The sequence below is a fragment of the Perca fluviatilis genome, chromosome 8 (genome assembly GCF_010015445.1).
Source record: "Perca fluviatilis chromosome 8, GENO_Pfluv_1.0, whole genome shotgun sequence".
Taxonomy (NCBI): domain Eukaryota; kingdom Metazoa; phylum Chordata; class Actinopteri; order Perciformes; family Percidae; genus Perca; species Perca fluviatilis.
In genome coordinates this window covers 39,545,046-39,570,890 of record NC_053119.1, presented here as the reverse complement: position 1 = coordinate 39,570,890, position 25,845 = coordinate 39,545,046, and the positions used below count along the sequence as shown (strand labels likewise).

The window sequence follows — 25,845 nt, the reverse complement described above, 5'->3', positions numbered from 1 at the left end:
AGGACCAGCAGAGGATGCTGTTTGGTTACATTAGCTCTGAGATCTTGGTGGAAACACACACATCCATATCTGCTTTAATGGGTATTATCTGGCACACATGTTGTTATAAAGGGCAGCAATATTGATTATTTTCATGATCAATTTATCTGCAGATTATTTTCCTGATTATTTCATCAAAAGTTTGACCTATGACATCAGAAAACTTAAAAAATGACCACCTCAATGTCCTTGTACACACTGTACTCAGTATTCTGCTGCTGCTGAATGGCCATCTCTGTCTGTCCACAGATATTAACATTATTTTTAATTAGATTCAACTTTATTGTCATTGTGCAGAGTACAAGTACAAAGACAATGAAATGCAGTTTGCGTCTAACCAGAAGTGCAAAAAAGCAGAAAAGTGCAATGTGATGTACAAAGTATAGACAGCTGGTGCATAGGCAGGACAAGAAATATATTGCAGTGTTATAAGAGCAGAATAAATATGGCTATGTAATATGAACAGTGTATGAACAACATGTACAGATATGAGCAATGTAGTAACAGTGACATTATAATAGTAGTAAGAATTAGTAGGTTAATTGTCACCGGGATGCAGAGCTAGAGTTCAGTAGGGTGACAGCCGCAGGAAAGAAGCTTCCTCTGAACCTGCTGGTACGGGTGCGGAGAGACCTGAAACGCCTCCTGGAGGGGAGTGGGGTGAACAGGCTGTGGTTGGGGTTAGAACAGTCTTTGATGATGCTGCGCGCCTTACGCAAGCATCGCTTGCCCTGGATGGCCTCGATGGAGGGGAGTGAGGAACCGATGATGCGTTGGGCAGTTTTCACCACCCTCTGCAGTGCTTTCCGGTCATGGGCAGAGCAGTTGCCATACCAAACTGTGACACCGTTGGTGAGGATGCTCTCGATGGTGCAGCGGTAGAAGTTCACCAGGATCTGAGGAGACAGGTGGACCTTCTTCTGACTGGTGGACCTTCTGTCTCCTCAGATAGGCTTTTATATATAAATCTCTCCTTGGGCTGGTTCCCTCTTATCTCTGTAAATACATGTGTAAAGTCCAAAATCAGTAAGCTACAGCTAAACAGCTACTCTACATATATTTGTTCCTAAGGGCTCATCAACTCCTGATATCATAACCTTCCCAACTGCTAATTTTAGAAGGGCCATCCCAAAAAAATTTGTTCTTTGTTAATGTTATATGTGCGCCTTAATCTTGCATTGCTAGACCTTCCTCCACAGCGCTGCAAAGGAAGGTCTGGCTAGTCCATACAGCATTCTGGGATGGGAGAAAAGCGTGCTCTGGTTTGTTGGCATTTCTTAAAACCAATCACAATCATCTTGGACGGCGCTAAGCGGCATATAGAGCAACAGTGTCTCTGCAAAATAGTCTCTGGAAGGAACTTGTTTTGGTGGAACATGTTAACATTCAAAAGTTGTTTTAGTCGTGCAACAGAAAACTCAGATTGGACAGATAGTCTAGCTAGCTGTCTGGATTTACCCTGCAGAGATCTGAGGAGCAGTTAACCATAGTCCTCACAAATCCACCAGAGTTTAAAACGCCAACACAAAGAACGAGGAAGGTAACGGACATCCGGCCAAAAAGAGGGACAACCGGCGGAATTTTCCACCTTCTGGAAATGGAACGTTGTCAATATACAGACTACAGTATGTGCGTTTGGATTGCATTTCATTATGCAATCTGTCTGCCATTGGACACGATTATGGGAAAAGAATGGCTCGCTAGTGCACTAGCTACGCTAGCTAACACTGGCAGTCAGAAACAAACATCCGTTTTCTTGCAGTTGCCTTTCTAAAATGAGCCATGGTAAAAGTTACCATAATCTGTTATGATCAAGGAGTTAATAAGCAGACAGTTAGCTACCATAGCTAACTAGTTGAAAAGTTGTCTACTTCCACTTTAAAAACAGCTATGTCCCCACACCAGGAGCTTTAGACTACTTTAGCGATATTTAGCAGCAGTTATTATACAGCAGTATATGTTGTGTAGAATCCAGAGACCGGCAGAGCAGAGGCAGGTGTCAGGGAGCAGAGCAGACGTAGTAACGCCAGTGGTGAAGCAATTGTCTTGAAAGGTATTTGAATAAATGAGCTAATTTGACCATGGAGATGGGAGATACAGTTAGCTTGACTGCAGTCGTTAGTTGCGTGGTGGTCAGTTTCAGTGTCGGTGTAGTCTGCTAGTGCGGCACGTATATAACTGCACAAACCCACACTATCCTCCTCTCTGGGTTTTCGTCCTGAGACGGTATTCTGTAGTTATACAGTTCAGGCTTGCCTTGCTTCAGTTTGTGCATCCAATTACCTACAACTATCTGACATTGTTGGCTACAGTATGGAAAATTTGACTTGACATTTGGCAAGCGTGTGTGTGCTTATGAGTCACATAATGAATGATTTGCTTGTTATACAGGATTCAGTTACTGGTTGTGACTCATGCTGATCAGTCCAGGACACAAAACGACCAACGATGGGGAACAGGAGAGAGGGGGTTTAAACCAGTCCCCCCAGGAAGTTTGCCGGGCTTTGAAGCAAATTGAACATAGCGACCAAACAGTGGAATTACAGCTCCCTGGCCCGTCATGTGATGCCCTCTGGCCCAAAAACACCTTTTCCCTCAGACTTACATGGAGACAGAGACGTCTGTAAATCAGTGGATACTTTATTTTTAGCGTCAGAACCCCACAAAATGACTCATTTCACTATCAGAATTTGATCCGTACGTTCTGAAAACATTTGGTAAGTCGCACAATTAAATTGTAATAAAATTAAATTAAATCATTCGATCACCATTCAAGTTAGCGGAGTGCTAAACCGGAAGTAGCCGGCTCGGCCGGTGGAGGTCTCTAGTGTGGCTGCTCTCTGGGCCGCACAGTGAGGAAGCGGCGCCGATCATCCGGGTCATTTTTGGCTCCATGATGGCTTCATGCACCACTGTGCAACTCTGTTAGGAATGAACGGGGCTCTGGCTCCAACGCTGTATCCAGTTTTTATAATACATCTGTTAAAAGGGGAATACGACTTAAGAATTCTTAATACTCCAAATATCCCAGACTAGTGTTTTAGGATTACATACTGTTAGTTGTTGCAAAAGTAGACATTTTTTGGGTTATTAACTAAGTTTGAATTTATCTTCCAAACAAAAGTCTTGGAACAGTGGCCCATTTTGATTTAAAGGAAGAACACAGACAGTGTGTTAGACGGTAAAGATCATAAGAAGCAAAGAGAGAGAGTCCCCACAAAGAGAGCCAGCCATTACACCTTCTCTTCCCAAATAACACATAATTGCCATGTCACGATGTAATGTGTTTAGATGGCTGGCGTGCGGCTCTGTTTGAAGATGACCTAAATGACGAGTGATTAAGTGTAATTTGCACATATTATTAACAGCGGGAGGTGACAGAGTGGTGCTCCTCATCTGCTGGGTTTAGTGGAGAGGACAGCCGATTAGCTCTGTGATCAAAAACACAAACCAAGGAAAATGACTTGATGTTTAGTGTTGTTTGATTGCGATGACCGTTAGCTGAGAGAGAGCTCAATGATCAAACCCTCTGGAGTGCTTCCTCCTCTCCAAATAATCTGATATTTTATATTACAATGTTACCAACAGTGATGCTAAGATACTTTAATAATTAAAACCAAAAATATGAATACAATTTTATTTATACAGCACCTTTTTATATGCAACTCATGGTGCTTCAGAGTAATGACAAAAGAGAAAAAACAGTTAAACAGTTTCAGTATATGAACCAAATGGGGAACGTCCATGAGTATTGAATAGACAAGAATGTCTTTTTAAGAAAAACTGAAAGGGTTCAAATGAAAATTATTATTCAGAGTTAACTTTATAAAAAAAAAAAAAAAAATGTCCTAAAAGAATACTTTAATAGAAATGGGGAATATAATTAAAACATGACACAACCTGATCAGAACAGAACACTGCTCAAGAACCTGAACAGTTTTTTCTCGTGTTGCAGCTGTGCATTAAGGAGACGGAAGAAAGAGTTCAAAGTTAGTTCAGAGGACACAAAGACGATGAGGACAAATTAACCCTTACACAATACCGGGTCCTGAGCTGGCCCACGGTCCCACTGAGGATGAAACTGCTCAGGGACAGATGCTCGTCATCCAACAGAAATAGAATTTTAATCTGAAATTTCTGCTGTTTTTTCTGTTTCTGCTTTTGTGTGTGACTGTGAGAGTCTTAAAACCTCTGATGGATTTTGTGTGTGTGTCTGTGTGTGTGTTGGTGTGGATCTCAGGATGGTTGCAGCCTCTCTAAATGCTAATGATGTGTGCAGGTGAGTGATCCAGAGAGCCCAGCTTTAGACCAGCAGGGAAGCACAAGGAATATAACTGACCTACAGATACTCAGCCTTCTTCATTCACTGCGGAATAATCATAGGTTCAGATTTAGGAGCTGTATTACCTGAGGAAACCTCTCTTGTGTGCCTTATGTGTCCAAATTCCACATGATGAGGCAAGTTGGGGGGGTGGATGGCTCAAACATACACAGGACTTTCAGCGAGGAGAACGTTTTTCAAGTTTTTTGTATTAACTTTATGAACAAACAGAACTATGTCACGTTCCGGAAGTGAAGTAACGTCTATTTTGAACCCAAACCACCATCTTTTTCTAAACTTATCTTCTTTTATCTTTTGGTACTTAAACATAACTAAACTGCGACCGTTTCATAACGTTAATGGTGTGTTTAAAACAGAACGTTAGGTTCCCAGGATGCCATCCATTTAACTTGATTTCTGGAAAGGAGCACTACAGACCCCATCTAGCAGAATTACATTAGGTTTTATCCTATCTAATATTTCCTCTATTTCTAATCAGATATCTATGCTGTATTCCCCTGTATCTTCCTGTAAATCTGTGCCAGAGTCAAAAGGGTAGATTCTAATCTTGAAAATAAAACCCAAGTTGGAATCAGTCCTAATCATCCTTAATTGCTTCGAGGGACCCAATTCCTGGTTTCAAGAAAGTTATATCATGACAATTACTATCATCCTGTTTAAACTGCTTTAAGACAGTTTCACTTCAAACATTAAAAACCCTTTAGATAGATTTCTCTTATTCTGGCGTACCGGTCTGTCAGTGCTGCCGTGTAATTTCCCTTTAAATAAAGCCGATTTCAACCCTGACATGCTCCGTGTCCTGCTGAGGCTGTCCTATTGTGGCCGTCTCTCCAGCTACCTTTTCCGGGATCTGTGAATGATGCTGAAATAGCTCACTAGCCACATCCTTTTCTCTTTCTTCCCAGCAAGACCTCTGTTCATTCTCAAAGAACAGAGGTCTGTTCCGCGCCGCTGCTGCTGGCTCTCCTTTGATGATGAGGACAGACCCCCCACCCACAAACTCTCCCTTCTTGGTAATTGGGAATATGGGGAAGAAAAAAAAGGCTTTTCCTCAGTTTCCCTCTCCCTGAACTTAAACATAAGGGTGTGTTAATGAAGTCTATTACATGGCAATAAAGTGCCCGTCATCTTCCTGACCATGGGTCATTATTAGAGATGGTCCGATACCATTTTTTCCTGAACTTGCGTACCGGCCGATACCGAACACAGATCCGATACCAGTGTGTTATATATTTTATTATGTTTTAACAGCAGTATGCTACTATCCCTGTATGGATGTGATATGATTGCAATCATTGTTGTTATACTCTATGTGAAACATGAAAAAACACAAACAATAAACGCCACAGAACTTTCTTTTATTATCCAGTTTGACAGTCAGTCATAACGGAAAAAGAAAATAAACTACTTTAAAGTAGATTCTGTTCAGGGCTAAATTACGTATCGGATGGGGGCATAATCTCCAGTATTTGCCTATACCAGCATTTTAGGTGGTATCAGAGGCTTTTCCGATACTGGTATCGGTATCGGAACATCTCTAGTCATTTGCCTCACTATGTTCATTTTTGGATGTTACCATGACCTAGAGGTCCTGATCCTTTGTGTGGAAGATGAATTCCACACACACTAAGTAATACCAAACCTGATTTGAAGACATGGATCCAGACAGGTCAATAGTTTACAGTGTACAAGATCTACTCCTAGCTGTCACTTTAACCCAATTCAGCCCTCCACAGCGGTCTGTATTGACAGAGGTGGAACAAGATTGAGGCAAAGCAGAGCAGGATGATCAGGTTCCGAGCACCAACGCAACACTTCGACCAATTGTAACTTAATCCATCCAGCTCCACAATGATGTGGCATCCAGACAGCTAGAGATAACCAACAACATCACGTCAGCCACAAGACAGAGGAGGCGCTACATTACAGTAGAAGATAGTTCTCAGTACGGCTGAGCAAGAAATCAAAGGCCAAATCAGTGATTCAAATATAAACCAAAGGTTAAAGGGTGATTTAGATTTTCTTTCAACATGGACCCTATTTTCCCTTGCATTGGTGTCTAAGTGACTGAATGTGTTGCCAACCGATAAGTAGGCAAATGTTCATTTATTGAGACACGTCTCCTGCATGAAAGTCAGACGCACTACACACTCATCCACCTCGAAAGACTTACTTTGCAGCTCTATACATAAAGGCTTTACTTCCTGTTTGGTGCTGAGCATTGGGACATAGTGTACATTGTGAGGTTCAGAATTAGACACTGGCCTGCACGAAGTGCTTGGCTAGCTCATTCTCCTCTTTCCTCTTATCCTCTTCCTTTTGTTCACCTTCTCCACTCTCTTTCACCTACTCTGCCGTCTTCTGTTTGTTCTCATTTCATTCCCTCTTTTCCTTTGTTCCTTCCTCCCTCTCTTTTGACATGTTACACTCCCTTCCATTTCCCCTTGTATCATGTCTCACGATGTCTCTGCTCCATCATCACCATCCGGTGCCCTGACTAGGTGCTAATTTGTGACAGCAGTGACCGTCATTACAGCCAGTAACGGTAAATCCTCAGGCGGGTCAGTGTGTTATCACAGAGGGAAGGTGCAGCATGAAATGGATTCCTACCTCTCTGCTGTACTTTTCACCTGCGGCGGCATTTACTATTACCATGGGTTTATTTGGACCTCCGCAGGGAATATGTTTAACACATACCAATATATTTTGTATGTTTCCCCCCATACAAACATTTTTAGATGAATTTCATTAGTGTGTTTTTCTTGATCTGGGCTTCTAAATGGGTTCTAATAACCCTCAAATATAACTATGATAGTAATAAAACAAATCAATGTTACTGTTACTGAAGGCTGTTGCGTCTCAGAGGCTTTAATCTACCATCCCTGCATGATGTCCCTCTGTACGAGCTAAGCACCGGCCTGCAGACATGCAGAGCAGTGTCAATTGGCACATGATATAGTGTCTATCCATATTAAGAAGAGTGTGAGCTTTCATTTCTGTTCCTGCGTCAGATCGGCTCAACCTATCTCCACAGCGCTGTGGAGTAAGGTCTGGCTACACAACAGATGCATTCTGGGATAGGAGAAAGAAACCTCTCTGGGTTGTTTGCATTTCTTTAAACCAATCACAATCGTCTTGGGCGGAGCTAAATTTAGGATGCAGTGACGGTGGCTCTGCTAAATAGTCTCAGGAAGGAACTTGTTTTGGTGGAACATTTGCACCTCACAAATGAAAATGCCACATACAATATTAAATGAAGTTAACTGTTGACACAACACAGTAATGTGAGGTATTTAAATTAGCTGATACATGGTTAAACCTCATTGGCTCATACCAGTGTATCTCCGTGTGTAATCCCACCAATCAGTCCCAAACGTCCCAGTTAAAGAGGAAATGCCCTAAACATAATCTTTATAAATCTTTACAATCATTCCCTGAAAGAACCAAGCAGGCCTGCCTTAATGCACCATCCAAACTTTGTTTCATAACTTGACATTTTCAGCGTGTAGCTCGCTAGCTCGAAGTTTGTTGTTGTTTCCTGAAACAAAGGGTGAGATCGGCAACACACAGAGAGCAGACATGTCAGGCTTTATCCTGAAGATGTACTTCCATTGATCCAGACTACAACATTCTCTCACACAAAGCTGCTCAGGTTGTACACTTCTGAAAAGAAATCCATTGTTTAATCTCCCAAACCAAGTGCTGATTAATAATTTAGGATAATGGTGTTGAGAACATTAGCAAAATCCAACACAAATTCACAATCATACTGTAAGTTACATATGACCAACCCAAACAATGTAACATATTAAACTATATACCTACAATTCAGCATGCACTTTGTTAATTTTCCCATACAAATGCAATGAAATGCAGACAGATATTGTCGCGGGCCACTTATGCCTCAATGGCTGTTAATATATACAGTCATACCGTTAATACACACATTTCTTAAAGTGCCCTCCACTGCTTTGAAAAATGTTTTAAAAAAATGCAACCTCTCTTTCCATAAAACAATGTCCCAGTCCCTCAGGATAATCCACAGACATCACTGCCAGCACTCTCACCTCTTCTCACATTTCCAGTCATTTATGAAATACATGCCATTCAACATCACCCGATGGGTCCACGTAAACACCCTTCCCCCCTCTGTTCCACTCATTGTGCTCACTGTGCTCACTGTTCTACGATCCAGCCAAGCACCGTATGATTTCCCTCATTTCAGGAGCTTGGTAATTTTGTGTGAGGATGTTTAATGTGTTTGCTTTGCAGAGATGTGCCCAAGGACCAAAAAAACGGAATGTTATTACAATTGGTTATTAGTTTTGTGGCCTGATTAGCACTCAGTGTGGTGTCCAGGGAATCTTAAAGCTTCAGCAGTAGGTGCCACTGGGGCCTCACTGAGATGAAACATTGTTTCATTTATGTCCGTAATATATGTAATAATCGTGATGATGTTTCTCTCTGTTGTTGTAGGTTGTGCTCACGCTGCACATATACAGTGTGCATTACCATACCAAATTAAAATCCCAACAGAAATCATCTCACAAGGTCCAATCTAATCAAAGAGCATTTACAAGGACTGTGAACCCGTCTGCACGCATTGGAAATAACACAATAATTCTTGATGGGAAACTTTAAAAGGGTTTGTCTAGGTTACAGAACCTCATTGGAGTCTTTTAAAACATAACAGGTTTCTATGCAACACATCCTCAGACCTAAACGACACAATAGGTCAATTGTCAAGGACTCCCAAAACGACATTCAGTACATGACCGTTCTATTTGCTGTCGCACGGTGGCTGCTTTAAACACGTGACAGTAATATGTGACCGTAATATGTGACCGTAATATGTGACCGGCGGTGGAAAAGCAGAGGTTGTGGATAGTACCTGGTACTTTTTTTGGTACCACCTTGGTTGAAGATCCAAGTGGAGGCAAAGGTGGAGTTAAAACACTGCAGACCAGTGATTGGGCAAAGAGAACCGTCACTAGATCTAATATTTAAAGCCCTGAATAGCCTGGCTACTGCCTATATCTGTGATTTGCTAACTCCCTACGAGCCAGACCGATGCCTGAGATCCTCCTGATCTACTTATGGTTCCAAAACCTTGTGAAAAGTGCTTTACCCTAAGCTGTACCATGCAGTGGAACTGTATTGTGATGTATGAGCGCGGAAGGGGTACAGCAGTTGGTTACTCCGAATTTGTGTAAAAGAAAGTTCAAGAAAGAAACTCAACTACATCTGGAAGAGCTTTTCTAAAAAATGGAAAGGCTGAATAAAACTCAAAAACTCCTACAATAGAACCAAAAAGGCAGCATCCATGGGATGTACACTACGTTCTACCAACAATCCCACAATGCAATGGGTTTGATTTTATAGATGTGAAAGTGGACGTTTTGGAACACTACATATGTCAGTGATGACACAAAATGATGCTGATCGATAGAATGTACTGTTCAGGACACCGAGTGTTCATAATGCTGGGAGCCCGGGGAGGACACAAGGATTTGGGACACTTTCATGGAAATTAGCTTCTGCTATGTCCATGGTACTGAATTATTTTGGCCCTGTCCGTGGTGCTGAAGCATTTGGGCGCTGTCCATAGTGCTGAACCATTTGGGCCCTGTCCGCGGTGCTTAAGCATTTGGGCCCTGTCCGTGGTGCTGAACCATTCTGGCTCTGCCCGTGGTGCTGAAGCTTTTGGGCCCTGTCCGTGGTGCTAAACCATTCTGGCTCTGTCCGTGGTGCTGAAGCATTTGGGCCCTGTCCGTGGTGCTAAACTATTCTGGCTCTGTCCATGGTGCTGAAGCATTTGGGCCCTGTCCGTGGTGCTGAACCATTTTGGCCCTGTCCGTGGTACTGAACCATTTGGGCCCTGTCCGTGGTCCCGAACCATTTGGGCCCTGTCCGTGGTGCTGAAGCATTTGGGCCCTGTCCGTGGTGCTGAACCATTTTGGCCCTTTCCGTGGTGCTGAAGCATTTGGGCCCTGTCCGTGGTGCTGAACCATGGCCTCCCTCCATGGACCATCACACTTAGCATTATCCATGGCATACTGAGCCTTTAACTGGGCTGACATGGGCTCCGTTAAATCGACAACACCTCCTGCTCTGTCAACCATTGATGACTTCCCTGGAGTGAGACTATTTAATGGCCAGAGCAGTAACACTGGAGCTGGGGCCACAGCTTCATGGTTATTCATATCAGGAAGGTGGAAAACCTAATCTGTTATCTGTAATGTGCATTATTTACTGCTGGGATAATTTCACCTCTTGCCTTTTTAAAAATTTAACATGTTTTTATGTGTTACATTTGTAGTGTTTGTTGTTGTGTCTTTTAATACTTAGGGAGTAACGCAGTTTCGTTGTAATACTGTCAGACAGTGGTGCAATCACAATAAAGCTTCTTATCTTGTCTTTTCTTATTTTTACTTGAATTTGTGTTAACCTGCATGAGAGATGTTAAAAAGTATATTTGAACTTGATTTGAAGGCTGTGATGGTCTGCAATCCAACCACCTCCCCTATCTATGGCTACTTTAGACATCTGTGTAACTTGAGCAAGGCACGGCAGCTTTATTTCTACAGCACATTTCAGAGACATTTAGTTTTTTGTACATTCTGCACTCAATTCATTCAGTCAATCCTCCCATTTATTATGTTAAACAGCTATTTTGTATACATATTTGTTTCTGTATTTGTTTATTTCATTAATATGTTTGTTTATGTATGCACAAATCATTGAAGCGAATTCCACGTAAGTGTAACTTACTTTGGCAATAAACCTGATTTATGATTCTGATTAAAGAGCAATTAAAAACAAGTAAAAACATGTGTTAGAGAGAATATATGAACAGCTTAAATAGAATGAGACACGACAAGAATACAAGTTACAGTACAGTGTAAGAAACGAACAATTACTTACTTAAAAATGCAGCATCAAAAAGAAATGTCTGCCTGGATTTAGGACCTGTACTGTCCCAGCCACAGTAGCCCACATGTAATTTACCATTATTCTCCATCGTTATCAATACTGGTCTGCTGTTACAACGTTTCAATTACATAATTTGATATAAAATGCTTAATAAAATCTGCACCAAAGACAATGATGACAGCAACAAAAGAAATATAAAAGACATTAAAAACGTAAGGCACTCATAAAAAATCACCATCCATAAAAATCGATGCTGATCATTGATAAGACCATGTTTTATTGTGCACATATAGAGGCTATGAAGCTGGAACATTGTTAAAGTCACATATCATCAGATTAGGACAGAAGAATAGCGTATGGATGTATATTTTTTTTCTTCCCTTTTTTAAATTCAATTCAATCCAATTCCATGTCTCTGAGGGCGACATAGAAAAATCTGATGATGGCATTATATGATATTATTGAGTTTCATTATGCGTTGTGTTCGTGACCTGTGTGTGTGGGACACACATACAGGGAGGGGGGGCGGTTGTGACGTGCGCGTACAGCAGCAGTGTCGGACTAGAAGGACATAAAAGGTGGACGGAGTCCTGATTTCATCCGAACCACAACAAGAAGCTTCTGCTGCTGATCTAGAGTGCAACAGGCAGGAGAGTCTTTTCAAAGGTTAGTTACTGCTTCAGACTCCTCGTTTTACTCTCTGAGGAAGATTAATTATTACTGTTCTAGTTTCCTCTTTTTAATCTCTGGGGAAGGTTAGTTATTACTGTTTTAGTTTGCTATTTTTATTCCCTGGGGAAGATTAGTTATTACTGTTCTAGTTTCCTCTATTTAATCTCTGGGGAAGGTTAGTTATTACTGTTTTAGTTTGCTATTTTTATTCCCTGGGGAAGATTAGTTATTACTGTTCTAGTTTCCTCTATTTAATCTCTGGGGAAGATAAGTTATTACTGCTTTAGTTTACTCTTTTTGGGGAAGGTCGCTGATGGAGAAAGTTGTTCTGAATGTTCTCTGATGTAGAAACCTTTCCAAATACTCTCTCTCTTTCTCTCTCTATCTATCTCTCTCTCAGATGCAGAGGGGCTTCGGGATTGTTTGTGTGTCACTCATCTTTTGCGCAGCTCTGTCTGAGACCATTGGCTTGGTCATTGCGGTAAGCTGTTCACATTTAACCTTCACACAGCTTTAGGTATTGTTATTACCCTGTGTGTGTGTGTGTGATGGAAAATGTAAAACAAACAAATAGCAATGTAGAAAAACTACCTTGGAGTAGAGTGTTGTCCATAGAAGTCAAATGATATATCAACATATTGGGGGATATTGCATGAAGCACTTTACATGTATGAAAAGTGCTATATAAATCAATGATTGATTGATTGATTGATTGATTGGTTGGTTGGTTGATAATATAATGTGTGTAATGTGAATACAGTTGTGATCTTATCCGGAGGCAAACCTTTCAGTTTGTCACACAGTGAATGTAGAGGCTGGCAGTGCGGACCGGAGCTTTTATTCAGAGATTTATTTGGCTGGAACCGGTGCATGTTTCCCCCCTGATAAATGGCACGGAGGTCATAACCTGCTTTTATTCTATTTAACATGACACCAGAGCTTTCTGAGTATTTCTTTTATGTAGTTTCACTGGTGCAAAGATAACAGAAATAGACTAAATAAACCTCAGACAATAAAAACAGCCTCAATCTGAATATCTTTGTCAGGGAGTGTAGTCGATGTACTTTATTTTTAAATGTACACTAAATATGAACATATTTCATATTTTGAGAGACTGAAGACACACTTGATGAAAGAAACAACATCACAAACACGGATTAGAACTAGTCAGCATTAAACAGAAGACGTGTGGTCTGATCATTGTGTGTGTGTGTGTGTGTGTCTGTGTGTGTGTGTCTCTCTCTGCAGGCAAAGGATAAACGTGGCTGGACACTGAACAGTGCTGGCTACCTGTTAGGTCCCCGTAAGTACACACACACACGCACGCACACACGCGCGCACACACACGTGCACACACACACACACACACACACACACACACACACACACACACACACACACACACACACACACACACACACACACACACACACACACACACACACACAAACTGCAGCAGTAATCAGCTGCAACACATCTGGAAATGTAGTTTGGGACAACGCATCTTGCTTCCAACATGTCTAAAAACATTTCTCTGTCATATCCTGAAAACATGTTACACATTTTGCAAACTAACAGCTTTCCCAACACATGGACTTTGTTGAATTATTAACCTAACGTTGATTATTTTGGTGACTATTACAGTAATAGAGATTATTTTCATGCAATGAATATACATGTCCTGTGAGATCAGGCTTTTCCTCACATCGTTACAAATGTGAATTGAAACTTTGGCTCATAGCAGTATACTGCATAGTGACCTAGTGCAGTTTTATTTTATCTATACTAACCTGCTATAAGAAGTGAATAACCAAGATATCAATATATTGTCTGTTACGTATATTACCATTTGTCTGTTAGTAGGCAGAGAACAATAATTGAGTTCTGGATTCCTGAACAGTGTTTGTACTAAATGACACTTCCAGACCGGCTGAAATATCAACATTTTAACACCAATTTAATCCATGCAGCTGATTTTCAACCCTCACATGCACGCCTCTGCTGCTGCTGGAACGTAATCTCTCTGTGCGCTCAGACTCAACTCTTTTACATTTGATCATCTCATCAATTCCATGCTCTGGTCAAGTGTCAGCAGCTATTTAGCACCTGAATGTCCATTAGTTTAGTTTTAGTTTATTTATTTTGTTTGTTTACACATATACAAATACTACAGATTAATATACAATCAATAAAAGATGTGATGGAGAGATGCACAACCCCCCCCCCCCCAGAGGGGCTTAATCTGGGCACTCTCCAATGTATACTCTAATTAAAATAGAAATAAACTAAAATACAACATTATGTCTTGGACTGTATTCAACATAGTAGTCATATTTATCAGCTGTAAAACTGAGTTTCTCCACAAAGAATCATGCAAAAGCACCACTTTAAATATTGGGTTTAGCAGAGATGTGCTCACGAGTTTCCAGGAAATAAATCATTCAGCATAAAAAAGCATAAAAAAATGTCTAAATGGACTAAAGATATCTTAGTGGACAGAGACCAAAACCAGCGATTAGTTGCCTTATCGACTCAGCCAGGGCAGCCACAGTTATGTTCACTAAATTAGTGGATGGAAGAAGGTTTGGAGGTTTTCGTGATAGATCAAATGAAACAACAATTTTACCACATTGAAAGCCTTTAGCAAAGGCGGAGCCAGGAGTAGAGCCAGTGAGTGACGCACTCTCCTGTTAAAACAGATAAATAAAAGAAATGGGGCTTTGAAGGCTGTAAACCAATCTTCAGACTGAAACACATAGAAATTGTGTAAAAGTGATGCATTGGCAAGTTGGCATTATTGCCTTTAGCGGAGTTAGGATCAAAGTCTCAGCAGATTACACAGCGCAGGAGGAATGTGAAGCCGGCACACTTTTTGTTTCGTCAAAGCAGAAAAAAGCTCAGGTGGAGTTAATAAAAGTAATGACACTCTCCGTAAGTTTTAAAGCAGCGGAACAAGCTGAAAACACATTTAGATATGACCATTTTACAAAGCTGAGAAGGTGAACGTGTTTACAAACAGTTGCCTTCACACATCCAGCAGACACAGAGCAATATTAGCATCTAGTTGGAGTCCTGTTTGTGTCACCTGATGAATGTAAAGTTCAATATTCATTCTCTCTGTTCTGTCCATCCAAAAACCAAAGTGTCAAAATGTTTACAGATCAAACAAATTAGATATTACCTGTTAATCAGTGCTCTGGATTTATTTACCTTTAGACAGAGCCAGGCTAGTTTCCCCCACTCTCTATGCTAAGCTAAGCTTCATATTTAATAAACAGATATGAGGGATGTATCAATCTTCTCATCGAACTCTCTACAAGAAAAGGAATATTTCCCCAAATGTCACATTTAGTTTGAATATAAAGATATTGATAAGTGTAGCTTTAAAGGTTCAGTACTGGACATTCAGAAGATAAAGATAGCAGCAAACATGAGTTTCTATGTGAAGATATGGTGGAGTAATGGCGTCCTTAGTGTGTTAGTGCATGTGCGTGCCTTGTGCGTCGGTATCAGACGCCGAGGGCTGTGACAAAGTGTCGGTTTTTGACGAGTCGGGGAACGGTCTGTGAGAGCCACTTGGAAGCAATTCTGCCCCACTTATTTTTAGTACTTCAAGTACAGCCCCTTTAACCAAAGTGTGTGTAGGGGGAGGATAGGAGTTTTAGTTCCAGACTCTGAGTAAATGAGTTTATTGTTAAATATTGACCTTACACACTACTAGACCATATTAATAATCTAATCTCTTTGAATGCTCCCTTGGTTTTTGAGCTCACCTGTACAGTTTGTTACACAGCTCAAGCTCATCTTCTGTTTCTCATCTCTGTGTCAGCTAATTCAGTTTAATTTAAAGATAGCATCATCACCATGAAGACTGGGTATCCAGATGTGTGTGCGTTATGCATGCATGTGTGTGTGTGTGTGTGTGTGTGTGAAGCCCAGGTAAAGGTTGCTCCTGCCTCATCCTGTGTTTCAGGTCGTATTGATCACCTAATTCAGATAAAGGATTCTCCCAGTGCCAGAGGCAGAGACGAGCTGGTCACTCAATGTAAGATAGAAACGTACGGCCGCTGCAGGGCCTTGGTGTCAGGCCACGAATTGCTCTGTTCAACGCATCCCGCCTCTTAGCTGCATTCTGTCACCCGTCAGGCGAGGACGTGCGTCTTCCTGCTGCTCTCTGTGTGCTTACGCATCCAAACATTGCTTTTTTTTGTCTCACTGCGCTATAAGCCAGGACGTTCATGTTGAACTCTCCGTGAGTGTCTGCTGGGTAGGAAAGGTTAGACTACACTGTGTTTACTTGCAGTGGTTAGTTGTTATATGAACAAACACTAGCTTAGGTGATTGTATTAATGTTAATAATTGGATTTTATATGGATGAAGCTGACAGTGAACGTTACTTTCCAGCCATTTTGCTAAAGATTCTTAACCCTTGTGTTGTCCTCGGGTCAAATTTGATCAATTTTCAAAGTTTTTTATATCAGAAATATGGGTTTCTTACAACTAAATTGCCCAAAAAATAACTTGAATGCATGCATGTCCATACAACATTCTTCGCAGGTAAAATGAATGATTATTTCCATTGAATTTTGTGTGTTTATTCAATTTCATAGTATTTGAAAAATGTTTTTAAATGTTTTTAAAACAGTATCATGACTAAACTTTGACATAAACTTCACTCAACATCCTTTGATCTTATCTATTAGTCATCATAATTTCTACTTTTTGTAACTCAAAAATTAGGTGTAATGTCATTTAAATTAGGTTTATTGACCATGAATAAAAGAAAGCGTTGAAAATTTTTTGGGAAAAGCGCCAAAAAAAGTTTATTTAGAATTTTGACCTGGAAGGACAACAAGTTAATGGTCGACAGGAAGACAACACGAGGGTTAAGACTTGAATTTTGGAAATATGCTTGTTTACTGATTTACCCGATTAGAAGAGAAAGATCAATTTCAACTTTGTGTGTCCAGTAGGCTGCAGAGAAACACGTTCAGTCCAGTGTCTGACAACATTAAGGCTCTCTACAGCGATAGACCTATTTGTTAAAGAGTAAGATCCTCTTTGTTTAACATGAAACAGCTACTATGTATTTCTTCGGTGGCCCTGAAGTACAAATCACAACAGCAAAAGAAAAACGCAACAGCAAATCATAGAACACAACAGCAAATAGGAAGAAATTTCAACAAATCATAAAATACAATGGCAAATAGGAAAACAAAACGGCAAATATGAAAACAAAATGGCAAATCATAAAACACAACAGCAAATAGGAAAACACTTCAACAAATCATAAAACAGAGCAGAGGACGACCCTCCTGATTGGACAAACGGACTGTCTGTCTTTTAACAGGAAGGAGAGGTGAAAAACATGGAAAAGTCTGTTAATGTCTGTTAACAGATGGACTGTCTGTTAAAAGACAGACAGTCCGTCTGTCCAATCAGGAGGGTCTGTCCTATGCTAGATAGGCCCTACCTTTGCTATCATGTTTTCCTATTTGCTGTTGTGTTTTCCTATTTGCCATTTTGTTTTCCACCGTAATTTCCACATGTAAATGGGTGAATTAAGGGTTTATTTCAACCAAACCAGAGCAGTGATTGTTGGAAGAGTGGAAAGACGAACCAAGACGGCTTGTGTCAAATATTAGCTTTATGCCAGCACGGGAAGAACATGTGACGGCAATAATCATTCTACAATAAGTTAGAGAAGTAATGCGCTCCGGCTACACTGCACGCATAACGTTGTTACATAGCAGCCTAGTGACCCTCTCTGAAAAAACTGGCTCTGCTGTCATTTTTAGAGAAAAAACACCTTCAGTTGTGGCTTGCCTTCCTGCTGCCGTTTGATATTATTCTATTATTATTCTAATATTATTCTATAAAAGTTTTTCACCTTGACTCTTTACCGTAGTTTGCTAATTGACATTACCAAGGAGCATTTTTCCACGGGGGTCCTTTAGATGTTAGAACCAATACATAAATTATAATTGAAATTAGTGGAAGTTTATATGCTACATACTTGATTATAAAACACATCAGGATATATGAAATTAAATGTAGAGAGCGGAAGGGCACATAGAGACAGGAGGAGCAATTTATACTTGAAACACAAAAACATGAAAATACATTATTTTCCCTCCTTGTGGGTCACTCCAATGTCATGTATTTTAATTGGGCTTATAGTTCAACACACACACAAACAGTGCAGGGGTTAGCAGCTCAAGCACTACTTTAGCTGATGAGGAAGAAGTTAAGATGAGTCAAACACTTCCAAACACTTAATGTGCTGTCTCTTCAACCACTCGTAATGTAAAGCTGTGGAAAGAGTGTGTGAACTTAAAATGACACATACTTGTAAAGACTGGTGAGTAATACTGCAAAGTGGAATACAACAGATAAGGTAGATTTAGTTTCTGTAGTTTAGTGAATATACACTTTTTCATTAACGTAAGTCATCAGCAAACAGACAAAAGATTCAAAGTGAGCCCCAGTTTGTATTATTATTAGAGTCACGGTGCTAAGCATCTGTTTTTCTGAAAAAACTACAAAAATTAGCAACTCTCCCCATTTTGTACTACAAACTAGCTATGAGCATGAAGCTATAACAGACTGGAAAGTAAAATAAATATAGACAAATAACGATTAATAATGCTTTAACATTTTGGCGCACACAAAAAATTTAGCACAGACATTTTTTTCTGCTTTCCATCTTTGTTTGGATTAGGGAATAGTCACAACTTGGGAAATAGTTTCAATTCTTTTTTATTATGCAGAAGTTTGCAGTCGTCACTTTGCTTGTGCATTTTTTTATTTTATTTGAGATTCATCATTATTATTCAAATGCATTTCATTGTCTGTTAAAACCGCAGTCTGTTCTATTTTAGATGTGCTTTTTTTATTTCCTTTGTTGGTCAAATCTGTTTTACTGCAATTCCGTGAGCCAAGCCCTGCAGCTGGTCCGTAAAAAGTTTGGAAATGAACCAAACAATTACAAACCAAACACCATGCTGAAATAACCAAGTGTACAACAATGTCCTTCAGATCTTCTTACGAGCATTAAGTAGAGGGGTGCCATGTGTGCACTGTGTACGTATGTGTGTCTAATGTATGATGCTTCTGAAACAGTGCCATATTTAGGACATGTGTGTGTTCTCTGTTGTTATGTTAATGTAGCACACCACAGTTCAAGCTTGGTAAAGTCATTTTCGTTTGTCAAGAGATATTTCCAGTTCAAGCAAATATTAAAGAAATTTATTCACAGCTGAAATATGGGAAAACCCGGAGCAGCTGGGAAAATTAAACATGAAAATGACAGCTTTAACTACATAGCTATAATACTTTAGTCAAGTTGAACTGCAGTTTAACTTTTGGTCATTTGGAGTGAGTTGAGCTTAGGGCTGCAGCAGTGCCCCGTTTGCTGTTTGTGTGACTGTGATCACTCCTCACTGTCCAGATGGAATAGATGGACACAGGACACTTGGAGACAAGCCGGGTCTGGCTGGCAAGAGGGACATGAACCAGGAGGAGGACTTCAGAACGGGTCTGTCTCCATGTCGATCTGTCTGTCTGTCTGTCTGTCTGTCTGTCACACAGAAACAGGATGATCTCTTACTGTTAAATCCGTGATTGTGTTCTGCATCCCCTTCAGCTAAGTTCCCACTACAAGACTATTAAAGTCTCCAGTTCGCTGTATTGTCCACATGACACAACTTGCTGTCTTGAATTGAATTGAATTGGCAAGAAGTTCGCCGGATGTCCACCAGATGCTAACGTAGCACAGTGATGGGCTCGGGCAGGCTTCAAACTCATTATGTGAGCGATACCGGAGAGAAATTGGAGCGGGATTGGGTGGGAGATAAGGCCACGGTCCAACATTTTAAAAAATCTGCTCTGCGTGCCGTCCAAAATCCGCCCGCTCCACTCACATGCTCTGACGTGCAACAACAACTTTGGTCAGTGTTGAAAATGCAACTTATACAGTAATTCAATTCAAAGCACTTTATTTGTCCCCAAGGGGCAATTTTAAAAAGGCACATTACAGTAGCTTATCTCAGCATTCCAAGGAACAACAAGGGACAAATCAACAGCCTGTAAAGTACAGGCGACCGCTCCCCAATGTTTCCCCATCAGCCCAGGTCTTGATCGCTCATTGGCTGCAGCTCCCCGGCAGAGTTCCCGACAGCTGCAGATATTTAGCCTGCTAGATATCTGGAATGTGTCTGTGAGGCACCAGCCAACACAGATTTCGCTCCGATATGGGACTTTTGTCTTAGAGCTCCAAAACCTGTCAGCGAGCGGAAAATCAGGGCTACAGTCATGTAGTGGGAACATGCCTTTAGTGACACCCTATAGCAACTTTGTTTGTTTCAGTTTTCTCTGTATTTCACATGTCAGTCATGTTTAAGAAATGTTAAAGGGTGCTTTAAGATTCCTCCTTGGATGAAGATATCTCTGTATCTGGAGATTCATTTCCACCTATGTTGTTACCAGAGCTGCTGTCAAAGTTCACAGTGTACTGTCAACTTCAGACAACATGACAGCTGGCTGCACTTTGTTGCTTTGCCTCCACAGGTGCCCTGAGAATAGGAGATATGGATATCATCCACACTGTCATTGACTTCCTGTCGTATCTAAAGCTGAAAGGTATGCTGTTTTATCTAACCTAAAAGTGAGCCTGTTCAAGGCCTAAGAGTGCTGCGGAAGGCTACACTATGCTGATGGGAAATCTAACGCTAACAATCTTCATTATACCCCACACTACAAACGTGTTAGATGGACTAACATAATGACAATTCTGCAATAGTCAAGAGTTTCAATTCAGCAGCCTATCATTATTTTCGGACAGGCTATTACTTTAGCTAACGCTATAGAAAGTCCCACAATAACATTAACTAACTGGGTGATGGAGGCAGTGGTAGAGCAGCCACCCTTGTGTTCTGCGAGGTAAAATTACTGTTTTTGTCCAAACAGGCTTTGAAGAGAGTAGAGAAAACAGGTTCAGTTCCCTGTCGTAAAGGGCCGTCTGACAGCAAGGTAATGCAGATTTTAAACCAGCTCTGTGTCCTGGCAGTGTGTGCAGACAAACGGCTTCCCTCCGTGGCACCAGCTATCAGTTTCTTAGTTAAAGCGGAGTGATACTTATTGTTCAGAGGAATTAGACATCATAGCCATGGTATGTGGTTACAAACCAATCAGACTGCTTGATTTGAGCTTCCTGTTTTATTTATATTGTTATATTTGGTAGATATTAATTGGATGGGAAGTATATGATGGCACTGAGGATTTTGATTGGTTGAACTGTCAAACTTGTCTGACATATACGTCTGTAGTCATTTTCTCTCCGTGTCTGTGTGTGGTTACAGAGATGGGAGCCTTGGACAGCCTGCCTTCCTCTGTGACATCAGACGAACTGGCCAATCCCTGATGCGTCTGCCTCTCTGCAGTTCATCTCCATGTACACAAGTCTATGTTTCTGCCGTCCCAGCTACCACTGCCCTAAAAATTTCACCTCACTGTAGCTCCATTCCCACTCTGATGCTGTATGTGTCCCGGTACCAGAGATCGGATTAAACTCACTGAGATTGATTGTCACCCATTACAAAAATCTAATCTTTCTGCTCTCCTGTGTAAATAAAATGTTATATTCACTGAAGGTCAGTGAGTGTCTGCTGACTGTAGGTGGATCTAGGTAATCAGAAACCAACAACGTATTATCATCTTAATGTACTGTAAATGATTTAAGAGGATGGAGTGAAATAAATAAACAAATGGCACTGGACTCAACGAGCAACTTGAATTTGTTTCTTTTCATTAGTCACTGTCACTAGTCACAGTCACAATGTTTATCACTTTTCAGCTGCAATTGAGTTAAAAAAAAACAAGAACAGATCTTTTACAGATTATCTTTGCTTCTGCGTTAATGAAAAACTGTCTTGGATATACCACATTTGTTTGAAAACATGAGAACTTATGGTTTTATGTTAACTGTATTTAATTTAATGTTTTGTTAATGTTTGATATTGTAATTTAGTACTTGCAATTACTGTTATCACACTTTGGGTTAATCAAGTTCCTGATGAAAATGATCTTGACCATCAAGAAAGATATCATTGACACAGGTCATTGAAATCGATTTAAAAAAGTAAAGGGCCAGTAATAGATCCTTGTGGCACACCTTGAAGAAGCGTGGACCTTTGACACGTAACCATCAATAACTACAAATTGTTCTCTGTCAAATATAACAAACCAGTTGAGAACACCCTGAATTCCATTAAAGCTTAAATATAATGTTATAATCAGTCTTTTGTGAGGTCCAAATAAAAGATGTGTTGTTATCCAGAGCAAAAGATATAATTTGAACAATTTCAGCAGATATATACTGATGTTTATACAGGGTGTTGTTTCTCGTTAAATGATGATAAAATGTTAAATAAACCAATTTTCTCAGAACCTTTGAAAACAGGGTAATCAGAGTCTTTACAGGGAGAAAGAGTAAAAAGGCCTTTTAAAAAGTGTTTGAAAGCACCCCACTTTGAAAGGAACCAGTGCTGAGGAGCAGAGTGAAGGGCCCCGCCGGGGATCTCAGGCTGTATTCTGCCTCAGAACAAACCAACATGTCCCAAAAGTAGTAGTGTACCAATGATAAATATATTTCATTAGATGGTTAGTTATCACCATCTAGTGGACAGATAGCAAAACTGCATCATCTGATGTGTTATTTCTCTGAAACTGACTGGGTTTGTGACACTTGCTAGACTGGTTTTGATTTGTCACACTGATGTTATTATATATAGACTCTGAGGTTATTATAGAAGTTATTTTTTTTCAAAAAAGACTGTTATGATTGTATGTTTGTTTAGTAGAACAGAAAACATTAGGCCAAATGGTCTCAAACGTTTTTAACTGCAGTTCACAGCTTGTTCATGAATTCTGACTCAATGTTGAATCTAGTTTGTTAAAGATGGTGGTTGTTGTTTTTTGCAAATTGCAAGATTTTATATTTTGCATTCAAATAGGCCTAGGCTATGCCGGTTGTATGTTTTTTTTGTTAAGTTAAATAAACTAGAGAATAGTTGCTTACTGTCTTCATAATAAATGCATAACAACTAGAATATTGCATTATTTGTCTGATGGTGTTGAATTATCCATGTTACATCCATCCATAACAAAGGTAATTACTAACTAACTTACTATTTTACTATTCTACATGAATGAAGGTGATTTTGACCTTTTTTCATAGACTTTTCAGTGTCCCACATTAGGAAGCTGCAGATTGTCTCAGATAACTTGTGCTAAGAGCACTAATATGTCTATAATTGCTTTTGTGGATGTCTGTCAGTCTTTCTGTTATCTGCATGTTGTCTTTTGATTTGATTAGGGCACATCCTGGGGTTTTTAAAATGGTGTGGATTTAATGTATTGGCTTCAAATCGCAATGTCACAGAAGTCTGAAATGCAAAACATTTCCCATATTAGGGCATTTCACCCTGTGTTCATAACATGTTGATAATTAAAATGAAATCATGGAAAGAAAAGGAATGAATGAATGACTTAATGAATGATAACGTTGACTTCACACAGCCTGTGACTTTTTCGTCTAAATTTGATTTTACTTTTCATAATCTGTGGCTTTATTTTTTTCAATAAACTCAAATTATGCAATGCCAGTTATTAGAGTTTCAGCTGACTTGAGTCAGCATTACATTTATTGTGCTGTATATGTACCTGTAAGTGATCCTACCTCTTATAATACACCCAGGGATCCTGATATCAACACACTGATATCAAGATGGTGAAAGTAAGACAGGATACTTTCGTCCAATCACAACACCCCGTGGGATGAAAGTCATGCGGTATAAATAATTAGCCAATCACATTCTGTCCTGAAGGAAAGTATCAACAGGCCAATCAGGACAGAAAACAACTTTGTTTTGTATGCTACTACATAGCAAAAACATAATTTCACAAACATAAAATCAAAACTGAAGCTTCAACTTGACTCTAAAGATTTTTTTGCTGTTGTAGCACGCCTCTAATATTTAAAAAGCAAAATTTTTTACCATTTATATTAAACTCGTGAAAAAGCATAAAGCTATTGCTATTCATAGTTAATTTACACTCACCTAAAGGATTATTAGGAACACCTGTTAAATTTCATGTTAATGAAATTATCTAATCAACCTATCGCACGGCAGCTGCTTCAATGCATTTAGGGGTGTGGTCCAGGTCTAGACAATCTCCTGAACTCCAAACTGAATGTCAGAATGGGAAAGAAAGGTGACCTAAGCAACTTTGAGTGTGGCATGTGGTTGGTGCCAGATGGGCTGGTCTGAGTATTTCACAATCTGCTCAGTTACTGGGATTTTCACGCACAACCATTTCTAGGGTTTACAAAGAATGGTCTGAAAAAGGAAAAACATCCAGGATGCTGCAGTCCTGGGGGGCCAAAATGCCTTGTTGATGCTAGAGGTCAGAGGAAAATGGACCGAGTGATTCCAGCTGATAGAGGATCAACTTTGACTCAAATAACCACTCGTAACAACCGAGGTATGCAGCAAAGCATTTGTGAAGCCACAACATGAACAACCTTGAGGCGGACGGGCTTCACCAGCAAAAGACCCCACCGGGTACCACTCATCTCCACTAAAAATAGGAAAAAGAGGCTACAATTTGCACAAGTTACCCAAAATTGGACAGTGGAAGACTGTAAAAATTAGGGGTGGTACGGTTCACAAAACCCACGGGTCGGTTCGTATCACGGTTTTAGGGTCACGGTTTTCGGTTCAGTACGGTTCTTGTTATTTTTTCTTTTAATCTTTAACACTCCAGAATATACTTCAGCATATGATATATATAGCTAAAATTAGCATATTGAATGCATGTTGCACAAAACATGCACACAGTGGCAGTTCTATATATTGTTTTATTTCATCATAGGTACCATGAAATCCAAAATGTTCCCACACACCAGACTATAAACGACGCTGGCGCATCCTACAGCTCCGGTCAGCCTCTCTCCCACTTGACATTTCTGCATGTGACGTGACGTGCAGCGGCACCCCACTCCACTTGAGGAGCGGTCGGCTCGGTGTCTCTCAAAATCTGACAAAAATCTTTTAAACTGACCTTTGTCGATCTGAAATGAAGACAGATTCAGCAACTGCATGGCATATTTCTCGCTTAAAATGTTTTCAGAAACACGTTTCGGTGAACTATTTTAGTACAATATGAGATCGTATTCTGAACGAGCCGCCATGACAGTCTGTTCTGAAATTAGGGACCAGCCAGACCCATGTGACGTGAACGTCCAATCAGCTGCCATGGGTTGCGTTTATCACGCCCATCCCGCTCGTCATTTCCAATAAGTGTTTTAACATAGGTGTATAAAGTGGGCACTACGGCAGTAAGAGGTTAGTGCACATTAACAGTGTACTGACGAACCGTGTGGTACACACATGCTCCGAACCGAGACTAGCGAACCGAGCGGTTCGGGTGTTTTTTCATGAACCGTACCACCCCTAGTAAAAATGTTGCCTGGTCTGATGAGTCTCGATTTTTGCTGAGACATTCAGATGGTAGAGTCAGAATTTGGCGTGAACAGAATGAGAACATGGCTTGTTACCACTGTGCAGTCTGCTGGTGGTGGTGTAATGGTGTGGGGGATGTTTTCTTGGCACACTTTAGCCCCCTTAGTACCAACTGGGCATCGTTTAAATGCCACAGCCTACCTGAGCATTGTTTCTGACCATGTCCATCCCTTTATGACCACCATGTACCCATCCTCTGATGGCTACTTCCAGCAGGATAATGCACCATGTCACAAAGCTTGAATCATTTCAAATTGGTTTCTTGAACATGACAAT

General features: G+C 40.4%; 1 protein-coding gene across 2 annotated transcripts; it reads left to right on the top strand.

The window, feature by feature from the left end:
* Positions 1–11,886: 11,886 nt before the first annotated feature.
* gal (galanin/GMAP prepropeptide) lies at positions 11,887–21,761 on the top strand. 2 transcript variants are annotated; one of them, XM_039809285.1, is made up of 7 exons: positions 11,887–11,980; positions 12,387–12,467; positions 13,235–13,289; positions 15,960–16,031; positions 19,437–19,523; positions 20,555–20,626; positions 21,346–21,761. In XM_039809285.1, the coding sequence occupies exons 2-7, from the start codon at positions 12,387–12,389 to the stop codon at positions 21,405–21,407; spliced, it is 429 nt and encodes a 142-aa protein (XP_039665219.1). In that variant the 5' UTR covers positions 11,887–11,980; the 3' UTR covers positions 21,408–21,761. The 2 variants fall into 2 exon arrangements, with proteins under 2 accessions (XP_039665219.1, XP_039665220.1); XM_039809286.1 differs by lacking the exon at positions 15,960–16,031.
* Positions 21,762–25,845: the final 4,084 nt, after the last annotated feature.